This window comes from Equus asinus, chromosome 5 (assembly GCF_041296235.1).
Source record: "Equus asinus isolate D_3611 breed Donkey chromosome 5, EquAss-T2T_v2, whole genome shotgun sequence".
NCBI classification, from domain to species: Eukaryota; Metazoa; Chordata; class Mammalia; order Perissodactyla; family Equidae; genus Equus; species Equus asinus.
Window position 1 is genome coordinate 88,316,167 of NC_091794.1, and position 13,179 is coordinate 88,329,345.

The 13,179-nt window shown below is 49.1% G+C and overlaps 1 protein-coding gene across 1 annotated transcript in view; it reads left to right on the forward strand.

The window, feature by feature from the left end:
- Positions 1-13,179, forward strand: part of CSMD2 (CUB and Sushi multiple domains 2) — a 588,433-nt gene that overhangs the window by 208,449 nt on the left and 366,805 nt on the right. The window contains exon 5 of the mRNA XM_070510384.1: positions 645-852. Coding sequence (XP_070366485.1) covers positions 645-852 — 208 coding nt within the window. The remainder of the gene's footprint in view (positions 1-644; positions 853-13,179) is intronic.

The window sequence follows — 13,179 nt, forward strand, 5'->3', positions numbered from 1 at the left end:
GGACCAAGGGCATTGTAGGCAGAGGGCAGGAGGAACAGAGCTGGCCTGGGGACAAGGGGCAGGAGGAAAGACTGCAGAGGTCCAGCCGGGCTGTGATGGGCTTGAGGTGTCCCAGGGAGTTGTGCTGCATTTTTGTTTTGTTCCATCACATCTGACGTTTACTAAGATCTGGTAGGAAGAAACATCCTACTCACCACAGTCGCGACCGTGGAAATAAATGTGACAGCTGATTTCTCCTTCCTTCCTGGTCATCACGGAGCAATGTGGGGTAGTAGTTAACAATGTGCTCTGAAGGGCAGAGTTCAAATCCCAGCTCATTGGCTGTGTGACCTCAGGCAGGTTGCTTAACCTCCCTGTGCCTTGGTTTTCTCATCTGTTCGATGAGGAAATTGATAACAATATCGAAATCTAAATAATTCTAAATAATATCTAAAATTCTCAGAACAGGGCCCGGCACATGGTAAGGGCTATGGAAGTGTTTGGTGTCATTATTATCAAGCCGATTCAATCTAGGATCTTGGCCCATCCTGTCTGTGCATCATGTTCCAGGATCCTCTCTGCCTCTCATGGGTGAAGCTCATGATGAGTGCCAGGGCCTGGGAGCCGGACCAACTCACGTGAACATCTTGTCTCTGTGCCCACAGCGGACGATGCTTGTGGCGGGACCCTGCGGGGCCAGAGCGGCATCATCTCCAGCCCCCACTTCCCCTCGGAGTATCATAACAATGCCGACTGCACATGGACCATCCTGGCCGAACTGGGAGACACCATCGCCCTGGTCTTTATTGACTTCCAGCTGGAGGATGGTTACGACTTTCTGGAAGTCACGGGGACCGAAGGCTCCTCCCTCTGGTAAGCACACCGTCCCCACCCCTCCCCTGTCCCCACCGCTGTGGCTTCAGGGATGCCCCGTATCCTCGGCGCCTGGACCTGCAGCCGAAGGCCTCGTTGCACTTCCCACACCTGCTGTTGGAGAGCATTCCTCTCATCTTAATGAGAAATCACGCATATTTTTAGAACTGGGGTAAATTTTGGTATCTGATTTGAAGCGTGTCCTTCTGAAGAATTTCATGATGGGTCTTGGTCGAGTAACTTCCATTAAGACTGAAAATGTCCTGGTCCCAGGATGTGGACAGGGTCCCAGTGAAATGATTTGAAATGTTGTTCCATTTCTAGAAGACATATTCATAGCATCTGAGAAAGCTGGAACAGAACCTTAAGTGGCAATTGCTTTTCTCACTCCCAGGTCCCTGAGACAAGAAAGGCACTAAGTCTCAGCGTCTGGAGGCAAGGCCTCCCCTTCTCCCTGTTGTTCAGGCTTTACTGAAAAGCACAGGCTTTTCCGTGGCGTGCTTGACCCTCCTGGAGAGTCCTGATGTTGACGGGTTCAGGAGGAGAGGGAGGATTGGAGACTTACCAGCCTTGGTTGCTTGTAGTTTGGACCCATGGGACATGCCTAGGTGAGGTTGGCTTAAGGAACTGTCCAGCCTCCTGTTTGGGTGACAAGCCTTGAGGGTGTAGTGTGGCGTTTAGAACACTCTCTTGGATGATCCTTGTGGCTGTGCGATCAGGATGAAGGCATCAGGGGACCTGTGTCTGCACATCGGGAGGCAATACAAGGATGTGTCCAGATGTCCTTCAGCCAAGGTGGGCATAGTCGCAGCCTTCATTGCTGCACAGCACCAGGGAAAGGCAGGGCTCGGTGCCCGGGGGTGAGGGCAGAGGAGGTGTCACTGGGGACTCTGAGTGAAGCGTCAGGTGGGTAGCTGCAAGAGTCCAGGAAGGACAGTGCCTAGGAAAGACGGAGACACAGCGGTCAGTGGGGCTGGGGAGGAAGGGAGGGAGAGGAAGAAGTCGGGGGTGGGGACACGTTTACTGAACACTCTTTTATAGCAGGTTTCATGCTTTGTGGTAGAAACACCAGTTGAGTAAGACATGGTCCTTTGATGTGGGGAAAGTCAGACAAACCCACGGTGGGAGCCAAGTATGACTACTTGAGAGGGATAAAGCAGGAACGGACTCCTCCCAAGTATAGCCGCTGAGATCTGGGGGCAGTGGAGCCCGGAGGACTCGTATCTCCTGGTGCGGTGGAAGGTGAGCTGGCCTGGGAGTCAGAAGACCTCAGTGTCGTAGCTTGTCGTGTGACCTTGGCCGGGTCATTTACCACCCTGGATGGGGCTCTGAGAGGAACACATGTGAGCCAAAGATTTAAGCTGCGCTTTGAAGGCTGATGCTCTGTAAACTGGTTAGGAGCAATGGCTGGACATTGGGAGTAAGGAGTTGGGGGAAAGCCTAGATGACCTTTCACTCCACTAGACTCCCAGTGACCTGTCCAGCCTGAAGACCCTCTGGCCCTCTGACTCTTTTTATAAAGTACCTATTTTTTCTGATTGCAAGTGTAATATATATGCTCCTAGGAAACATGGAAAATATTTAAAAAGTATAAAGAAATGAAGAACGAGCATTAAAATTTTGATGTATTCCCCTTTGGCCTTTTTGCTTTGCCAAGATCGAGCTAGCTGGCTACTTATATATATTTTAACATTACAAAATTAGGATCTTAAAGTATATCTGTAGTTATGTATTTTTAACTTCGCATTATATCATGAAAATTTTTCCCGTATCATTACTGATGCCTCCAAAACATCACTGGCGTAATAATAGTATTATTTATTGAGCATTTCTTGTCAAGATGTGGCTGGCTGGTTCTAAGCCCTCACAGCTATAATTTCATTTAATCTTTATAAAAACTCGATGGAATAGGGAATATAATTTTCCTCCTTTTACAGATGAGGAAAATGAGGCCTGGAGAGGTTATGTCTTTTGCTTGAGGTCACACAGCTAGTAAGGAGCAGAGCTGGGAGGCAAGCCCAGGTGACTTGGGCCTGAAAGCCCATCGTCTTAGCCACGACAGCACAGTATGTCCTGCCACACCTGTGAAGGGTTGTCGTGGCTGGGTGGCGTTCCATCCGAGGACTGACATAGTGTACTCATCAGATCTCTCATTAGGTCGTTCCCCACTTTTCACTTCTACAAACAGATACCAAGATGAATATCCTCATCAGTTCCCTCTCTTGCAGTCCCAAGGCCTCTTTGACTCACTTGTTTATCCGTGGGCCCTCGGCCTCCCACAGCTTCTGCCTCCCCAGGTGTGAGTCTAAACATTGTCCCAACTTCTGGAGTGAAACGAAATCTGAAAGAGTATTCCTTTTCCTATTAAGTTACTCAGTGGGGAAGGAATGAAGCAGAGAAAATCGTTAGGGGAGTCATTCAGAACTCTTGGCTCTGAGATTAAATTATAATTATTTACAGGGTGGGTGTCACTGTTGCCAGCGAGGATGCATTTGTCGTCCTAATTTATACTTGCAGAGCAATTGTGGGTAAACAAATTCTGACGCTCAGGAAGTCTGTGCAAAGAGCCCGCCCTCTGCCCTGCCTCTCTCCTTTGTGGGTCCCCGGATTCCTGTGAAAAGCCAGTGCTGCTAGTTGGTGAGGGTACCGCCTTTATCGGCATACATGAAGATTTTAGGATGTTCTTTTGAGTTCTGTGCCAAGGCAGAGAAAGACAGCAGATCCTGTAATAAAAGATGAATATGAACAAACTGGGCATCCTTTCCCGTATTGAGAAGACAAAAACACCTTTGAGAGAAAAAAAAAAATCCACTGCCACCCTTACCCCTTACTGGATAGCATATTCCAGAAGGAGGGGGTGGCATGGAATGTCCCTGTCTCAGTTTCCACACTTTTTGCCTCCTCCAAGTGGCATACAAACAGGAGAGTTTTAATTAGGGGTTGCAGTTGTTTGGATGTTATGGACTAGTAAAATTTCCAAACAACTGGGTAAACATAGGGTTGATAACTTTTTATTTTGCCACAGGAGGATATTAGAAAAAAAAACCCTGCCAACTCCCCAGAACACTATTTCATAAAACAAAGAACAAGTCAAAGCCAAAACCGTGGCAGGATATAATCAATTGGCAACTGACATAATGAGAGACAGCGGCGGGGGAGCGCACATCAGTAGCGGTATGCACCCGCAACTACGGGGTCCCAGCATATAGGTACAGCAAGCAGTGGCCACCTCTTCATCTTTTGCTGGTCCATGACTGGCCTCTGGGAATCTGGCAGCACATCTTTTGAACAGGAGAAGGCTGTTGCTGCAGCGAGCACTGAACCCTGTAATTCTGACATGTTGAGAGATTTCCAAGTATTGTAGGCTTACTCTCCCTAAGGTTAATTGCTTTTCTTTTTTTGTGATTGCCTGTGAGCAAAAGCTGGGTTTGAATTGACTGAGAGTTACAATCCAGACAGAATATTTGGTATGACTCCCCCACTACACACACACGCACACACACACACGGCCAAATCACACCCGACACACACCCCTCTGAGTAACCACCATATGCACATCACCAAGTCAACGTCCTTACACATACATGCTTCTATCTCTAGTTCACTGGACTCAACTTTGGGGCCAGATTTGCTCACTGGTCCTTCTCTGGGGTGGTGGGTCTTTGTTCTGCTCTGACCCAATTAGTTGTCTGTGACCTCCATGGAACCCCATTCCTTTCCCTCAAATTCTAGGAAAGTACTCTTACCAATGCTGGGCTTCCTCATGAGGCCCCTGGACTTTTCAGAGGTCTGGGACTGGAGGATGCAGAAGACCCTGTTAAAACCCGGGGTCCTGGATCCTTGGAGAATCAGGATTGTGTTCCCGGAGTGAGTAGAAGTGATGGCCTGCCCATTTCAGAGCCGGCCTCTCCATTGTGGAGAAAATCAGTGAATCGAAGGCCACTGAGAAGCCAGCATCTCTCCCTTCTCCTCTGCCTCATGCTCAGTGCTCGCCATCTGAGTCTCTCCAGGCTCTTCCTCTGGACCACGAGGAAAGAGAGATGTCACCTCCAAGGATAGGGAGAGGTCTCTGCAGTCCCTCCAGGGTTAAGCAGGGAGCCTGTGTCTTGGCATCTAACCAGGGAGAGAGCACGCTTGGGAGTCAGATGGACTTGGGCTCCAAACCCAGATCCACCTCTTCATAGATGTGTAATCTTGGGATACTTACTAACCTCTCTGAGCCGTAGCTCCCACATCTGAAAAATGGGGCTTGTCACACCAACCTAGAAAGAGTGTGGAAAGGGCTGACCCCCTCAACTGCTGCCTGGCTCATAGGAGGTGTAATTCTCCTGGGATGGGGACCTGAGTCAGAGGCTCACTCTTTGAGGGGAAAAGGGTAAGATGAGGCATCTCCAGCAACTCAGAGCCTCGTCAGCCCCATTCTTGGAGATCCCACTGAGGGCATCTTCCCAGCCTGCCAGCCCAGTGGCATCTCACCAGGCAGAAAGGCACAGCCTGGTCACTCCGACTGATCCAGCTCCCAGTGAAATTGCCTGGAAACCCAGGTGAGGGGACTGAGAGAGAGCCCCTAGGTCAGACTGGAGGAGGCCCTTGCAAAGGTCAGAAGGGGGGCAGTGAGTTTGCTGACACTGTCTTCTCAAAGTGCACATTGTGGGCAGCATCACCTCTTCTCTGCAGGGCCCCAGCCCCAGACTGGCCAATTAGCTGCTTTGTTAGAAAAGCAGCTACCGCTGGCTGCTCCGAGCAAGGCTAGGACAAGCAGGGAGGGAAACTCCATCGGGAGTCGGGCACAGCCCTTGCCCTAGGGGTCTGCACAGCTGGGGAGAAGGGGCAGAGAGTGTGGAGAAGGCATTCAGGAGACCACTGTACAAGACAGAGCAGGGAGGGACATCTCTGCCTGGGACCCTCCTGCTGTCTCTGATCGGTGAGGCCGATGAGTTCAGCTGGGCCTTCCTCTCTCCTCTGCTCCTTCTCTTTCTCTGCTTCTCTCCTTCCCCCACAGTGGCAATTTCTTCCTATAGCAGGGCAGGCCGGCAGGGCCTGACCTGCACTCAGAATTGAAGCCACCCTTTTCCTGGGGACCAGCAGAAGTGCCAGCCACAGAGGTGTGTTTGTGGCAGGGTGAATGGTAGACGGTGCTCAAAGCTCCTTCCCTCATGGGGGAATCTCTGTGTAGACCCTAGGACCTTCCCCGCATCTTCTTGGTTGTCGCCTCTGTGGGTCAGCCTCTGTTGGTGATCCTGGCTTCTCTTCCTTGACTCCTTCATTAGACTTTGATTTTCATTCTTTCTTCATTTCACTCTGGGCATTTGGGATCTGCCTGCCCATTCTCTATGTCCCTACACCCCCAAGCCAGGCCCCCATGGACCTCATGTGACAAATTTGCCTCCACCAAGCATTTAAAGTAAGAAAGAAAGACGAGCACATCCCAGGGCTTCAGAGGAGGACGCTGTCCTAGAGGGCAGACCAAGGCCTCAAGGCGAGGGCTGCATTTGCAATGGGTCTTGAAGGGTGGGTGCCATTTTGATATGGGAGATGAGAGGGCAGGGAGAGCATCATCCTAGGGCTGCTGCCCCGGCCACCAGGCCCAAGTGGGACCTACCCTGATGCCTGAGACACGGGTCCAGGCCGTGGTCCCAGGAATTCTCTCAGGAAGATTCTCCCCACCGAGCACCCACCCTGGGGCCCTGCCATCCACCTCTGAGCCTAGGCAGCCTCTCCCTCTGGAGGAGAATAGAAGGAAGTCTGCTCTCCTCTCAAGATTTCCCAGGTCTCGCCTCCAGGGCCGCCCAATAGCCTTCAGCTGTTTTTAGAAAGAGAATTTCCCTGGAAAGCAGGCTGGATCCAGCACTCAACTGGTCTCAGGTCTTCCTGAAGCTCCCTCAGCTGACCACTCCTTTGCTGGGAGGGTTCTCTTTACTTCGTTCCCCTTCATTTGTTGGCTTTGTTTTTATAGGTGCGGAAACAAAAACTTGCATCTACTCTACTCTACACACATTCAGTTTGAAAATTTTGCTAGTAACACTCTTTCTCCTCTTGCAAGACCTGATTTTAATTATTAAGCACTTTACACATGGAATTTGAGCCAACTAGAACCATTTGATCTCCGTGACTTTTAACTAGATATTTCATTCAGGAGCCATTAGATTCAGCTATAATTAGAACAAGAACAGCCTGCCGATGGGGATTTGTTAATAATCACTACTCACTTATTTATTCCTTCACATATACTTTATCAAACCATTGGTTTAGATCTTTTACGTTCTTTGTTACTTTTCCCCTATTTATTTTCGGTAATCATTTCTTGAGAGCCTTCTGTGAACTAGTATCTCCTAGGTGCAAGGGAGACAAAGACACAGTCTCGTTCCCAAGGAGTTATGTATTTGCTCCACAAATGTTTATGTAATAGCCATGCACCGTTCTGGACCCTGGAGCTCACGGTTGAGGTGAAGAGGCAGAGTGCAATTAAATGCTTTTCAATATTGTGTGTCGGGTATTTTTCTAAGAGGTATAAAGAAGTTCCCATAGGGCCTAAAAAGAGAAATGTAGTAGCTAGGATTCCTTTGGTTCAAGAAATAGAACCCCACCTCCAGCTGACTCAAGCTAAAAAGGGAATGTGTTGGCTTCTATAACTGAAAAGCCCAGAGATTGACTTCAGGCATGGCTGGATCAAAAAATGCAAATAACGTCATCCAGAATCTGTTTCTCTCCCTCCCATGGGCTTTGCTGTCCTGGGTGTTGGCTTCATTCTCAGATAAGCTTGCCCATGCAGTAGCAAAGGTGACTACCATCGGCTCCCTCTGTCTTGTTGGTTTAGCAATCCCAGCTAGTGATTCCCACAGAAACCCTCAGATGAACCTTGATTGGACCAGATTGAGTCATGTGCCCAGTGCTCAACACCATTGTAGCCAGAGCGTGTTCTCATTGGCCAAAGCCAGGTCACATGGCCATCTGCCCCACCCAAACGTCAAGACTAGGAGTGGAGGAGGGGTGGTTCATCAAAGGAAAACCAGGTCACTGGGAAGACAAAGACAAAGGATGTCCTCCAAAGAAGTTGTGAGTCTTCCTGACATGATGGAGGAGCTGCTGGGAGGACTCAGATGAACGAGTCCCAGAGTGGGTGACTGTTGGGTTGAACTGAGGGTTGAGTGAGCACATGTCACCAGGATGGAGCAGGAAAGAGCTCCAGTGTGTTTGGGACATGGCAAAGGGGTGCAGGGAGCAAGAGAGCAAGGGCAGGAAATGAGGCCTGAAATGAGCACGGGAAGAGCATGGATCATGAAGAACTTGTGCCCATGTTCACCATCCAGGAGAGGATTCCATAGCCTGTAGAAAGCTATTGAAGTGTTTTAAGAGAAGTAACACAATCTCTCCAAATTTTAATTGGGTTTAACTAGAAGGCTCAGAAACCAGCTATAAAACTTTTTCCTGACTACTCAGGCAAGAGATGATCCAGTCTTGAACTAGGACAGCTGGGAAAGGATGGCAAGGAGGCGGTGACTTCAGAAAACACCTCAGACACAGAATCAGCTGGATTTGGGGATTTGTTGGAAAAGAGGAATGAAGCAGGGGAGGAGTCTGGGATGATCCTCAAGTTTCTGGCTGGATGACTGTGGTAGGGTCATTTCCTAAACAGAGGAACACAGGGGAAGAAGCAGGGCTGGGGTGGCATGGGTGATAGTGACATCACTAGCATCTCCAGCACAAAATGGGCACAGAGAGGGACGTCAAGGCCAAAGCAGGGAAGGAGATGAGCCTGGATACAGGGACACAGCTGCCCATGGTTACCCAGACACAGTCTTTGGGATAAGACTGGCAGAGGTGGTCCACCAGTCTTCAGGCAATAACTGTGCGTGAAAAGATTGGTGTTCAAAAAGTACCCTGGCAGGGCCTTGAAAAGTCATCTCTATGATCAGCACCAGCATCATCTTCATCAATAGCATCTCCTTCATCATCACTGTCAGCCTTACCCTCTCCATCTTTATTACCAACATCTTTCCATCATAACTCAGTCATTCAAACAAAATACGTAGGCCCTTCTGTTATCTAACATTGGGCTTGGCACTGGGAATACAGTGGCAGAGGAAACAAATAAAGCCTCTGCCCTTATGGGACTTCTGGACTACTTGGGGGAGACTGACATTAATAGAATAATTACAAAATAAATGTAAAATACGCTTGTGATGAATACCACAAAGGAAACGAACAGGATGCGGAATAATAGTAGCAGGGACCCGATTAAGATAAAGGAGTCAAAAGAGGCCTCTCTGAGGGAGTAGGATTTAACCTGAGACCTGACTACTGAGAAGGAGCCACCACGGAAAGGGCCCGGGGAACAGCATTCCTGGCAGAGGGATTGCATATGTAAAGGCCCATCATCATAATGCCCCATTTGCCCTTGAACTTCATCCATGGAAGTGGCGTAGGCCTGATGCCTGTCCTTTGGGGTTTCAGCCTATTTGAATGTCAGGAGTAAGGCAGGGTCAGGGTCTCAAGCTGGCGGAGATGCTCAGGAAGCAGCTAAGATGGTGCATAACTGAGGCTGCTGAACCCAGGCCTCTTGAACTGGTGAGGTGAGACTCAGAACCTCCTGCCTCCCTATATGGGTTTGTGATTCCTTTGCTTCCGTCTCCTTCCCTGCCACATCACAGTGCTCTAAGCCGCCCCAAGAAGCTGTTCTCTTCTGATGGAGGCCATGAAATTGCATCTGTTGTATCCATCAGGAGCCAGGCCATAAATAACCAGCCTTTTAAAATCTCATCTCCCGTATCTCTGCGAGTTGGAAACAGCGTTATGAGCTCGTGGCCGAGCAGTGGGAAAGGATTAGTACCCGAGCCTGCTGCTGGCAGAACACGTCTGGAGAGCGAGGGCCAGGTCTCCCGCACTCTCTGCGGAGCATCAGCGTGACTTCCTTGCGGCTCTGCTAGAGTTTGCGATTTGGCAAAGTTCTGTGCATGGGAAGCTGAGGTCGGGCAGCTGGTCTGCCCCCTGTAGGTCTGATTGCACGCAACAGGTTTGTACTAAGTACCTCGTCTGCACGGGCCCGTGCCAGGAACGTGAAGGGCATCAGACAACAAGATGCTGTCCTCAGCCTCTCAAGGAGCTGCCAGATGCCCGATGATGCCACTAAGACAGATGGAAGGAGCTGTTCTGGGCCCTTCCAGAGGCCCTTGATTCTGGCAAGACCTGCCTTCCCGAATGATGTTAGTTCATTGAGAATGTTCAAGGCCCCAATCCTCATCTCCGTTTCCACACGTGGCCACAAATGTTTGTTCCCTTCACTCTTGGCTTCACTTACCCCGTGTTTCATGCTGATTTTGCCTATCTCTTGCTCCTACAAGCTCTTCTGGCTGCCTAAGACTGACTTAAGTCCTTGGTTCTAATCTTGAGCCTATATTTCTTTTAATCTCAGCTTTTCCTCATCTGGTGGCTGGTATGTGACACCTGCAGACTCACCAGGGTAGCGGGATTCACGTAGAAAAGTAGCATTTGACAATCTGCTGAAATGGCAAGGTGATCACTGTTGAACTCCATAGATTTTGGCATTTGGGAAGCAAGAGGGCAGGGTTGGTTTGAACGAAATGGGAGCCTTCCTGGAGGAGTAGAACTCTAGCATCTCCGGGAACTTCTCCAAGTTCTTGGAAGAGTGGTCTGCACTGGCTGCCTCTCAGTCTTCTCTCCCCATTAATTCCTCACCTGCTTCACCATGTCTTCGACCCCCAGCCTTCCCCTGAAACCATTCACATGAAGATCATTCTCAGAGAACCACCCCCGGCCCCAAACACCACTGCTTTCAATGCCAAATCCAAAAGACGGTTTTAGGTCTCATCTTACTGGACACTTGTTGTTTCTTTTCTCCTTCTGAAACCCTCCTTTCTCTTTACCTTCGTGCTAGTCTCCCTGATTCTTCTCAGACCTCTCTGACCACTCCTTCTCTGTTTCCTTTGATGTCCCCGAGACTCTGCTCTTGCCTTACTGCTCTGCCCACTCCGACCATTCTCCCTGGGTAATCTTACCAGCTCTCGTGGTTTCAGATACCGCCTATTTGTTTATAACTCCCAAGTCTAGCTCCTTAGCTCGGCCTCCCCACTCAGCATCAAACTACAGAGCCAACTACCTGTTGGACATCTCCACCTTGATGTCCTAGCGATATCTCCAACTCCACGTGTCCCAACTTCACTCATAATTGACTCCTAAAATGGTCAGAGTTTGTCTCCTTTCTCAGTTTACGGCACCATACCCTACCTAGTCATCCAAAAATCTAGGAATCGTCCCTGTTTAATCCCTCTCTCTCACCAGCCACATTCAATTAATTGCTAAGCTCTCCCAATGTACCTCCTAGCACATATCTCCATCTTTACTACCACTCCCCCAGTTCAGTCCATCATCTTCTTTGTGGGTTGTAACAGCCTCCTTACTGATCTCGTAGCTTCTTGACACTCTCCAATTCATCCTCCCCACTGCTACCAGAATGGTTTAATTAAAATGCAGATCTGACATGCCAAGCCCCAGGCAAAAGCTCTCAATCATCTCCCATTGTCTGATAATAAAATTCGAGCCCTTGATAGGCGTGCAAGGCTCTTCTCAATCCAGCCCTCGCCCACCTCCCAGCCTCATCTCATGCCACTTCCTTCTTTGAGCTTCATTAACTCTAAAACTCAGCGGCATAACACCACAAAGGTTTATTTCTTGCTCATGCTGCATGTTTGTCATGGCTCAGTGATCCACATAGTCATGCAGGTGGGTATTCAAGCTCAAGGAGGTCCCATCATCTTGCAGCTGAACCAGGTGGACTATGTGGCTGTCTCCAGTGTCGCGGCAGGGAAAGAGAGCGGGGAGCCTAGCACGGGCTTTTCACTGCCCCAGCCCAAACATGGTACACATTACTTCCAACTCACATTTTATTGGGCGGAAACAGTCATGTGATCCAGCCTAGCCACAAGGGACCCAGGAAATGTGGATGAGCAGATGAAACGGTTGGCGAGCCAATGTCTCCACCACGTCTCGTGTTTCAGTAGCAAGGTGTCCTGGCTCCTGTCAAAGGCCAGCCCCTCCCTTTATGCACAGACCTCGTCTTCCCCAAAGACTTCCCTACTAAATTCGTCTCCTTCTTTTGCATTCATTAATTTTTTTCTTCTCTCTTAAATATTGCCAACGGCATAGAGACATGTTCTCAAACCTACCATCTAACATCAGAACACTAACAGCACGTACCACACTCCCCCGTCACTAAGCCCCACTGGGCTTCCACCAATTGCTGAGACGGGTCCCTTTCTCTTCCCCGCCTGCCACTAGAACTGACCTTGGTAAGACTGCCAGTGACCTCCAGGTTGCCAAATCCAGTGTCATTCTCCATCTTCGTTTGACTTGGCCTCTTGGCAACGCTTGACACTGGGCGTCTGGCCTTCTTGAACTTTTATCTCCTCTTAGCTAACACGAAACCACATAGCTAGCCAGCTAACTGTGGCCATTCCTTCTCGGTTTCCTTGCCGTCTCCTCTACTGTTCAACCTCTGTCCAGCCTTTACGTGTGGAATGCCCAAGTCATCCTGGGACCCTCCTCTCCCCCGTCTTCCCCAGGTGACCGTGGTGAATCACAGGATGGCTTTCAATGTCATCTATATGCTAGTGGCTCTCAATTTAAATGTCCAGCCCTGATGGACATTTATATAAATGTCCATGGCTCCATTTTTATAAACAGGAATCTCAAAATCTTAAGAGGAATCTCAAAATGAACACTTCTAAGCAGACCTTTTTTTATTGTGGTAAAATACACCATTTTAACCATTTTTAAGTGTACAGTTCAGTGGCATTCAGCACATTTGTCTTGTTGTGCAACCAACACCACTACCCATCTCTAGAACTTTTTTCACCTTCCCAAACTGAAACTCCATACCCTTTAAACCATAACTCCCCACCCCCCTTACCCTCTGGTAACCACCATTCTATTTTCTGTCTCGATGAATCTGACTGCTCTAGGTACCTCTATACGTAGAGTCATGCAGTCTTTGTTCTTTTGTGTTTGGCTTATTTCACTTAGCATAATGTTTTCAAGGTTCACGCATATTGTCTATCAGAATTCCATTCCCTTTTCAAGGCTGAATAATATTCCATGAATGTACAGACCACATTGTGTTCATCCATTCCTCTGTCCACAGACATTGGGCTGTTTCTCATTCCCTCCCCTCCCCCAGTCTCTCCTCTCCCAGACTTCTCTACCTCTGTCTGCTCCCGAGTGGAAGCTGCTTCTGCCCATTCCATGCCACCAGCATCTCTGACTGCTCAATGGCCTTTTCTTCCAGCCGCTACTCCTTCTGTAATCTGTTCT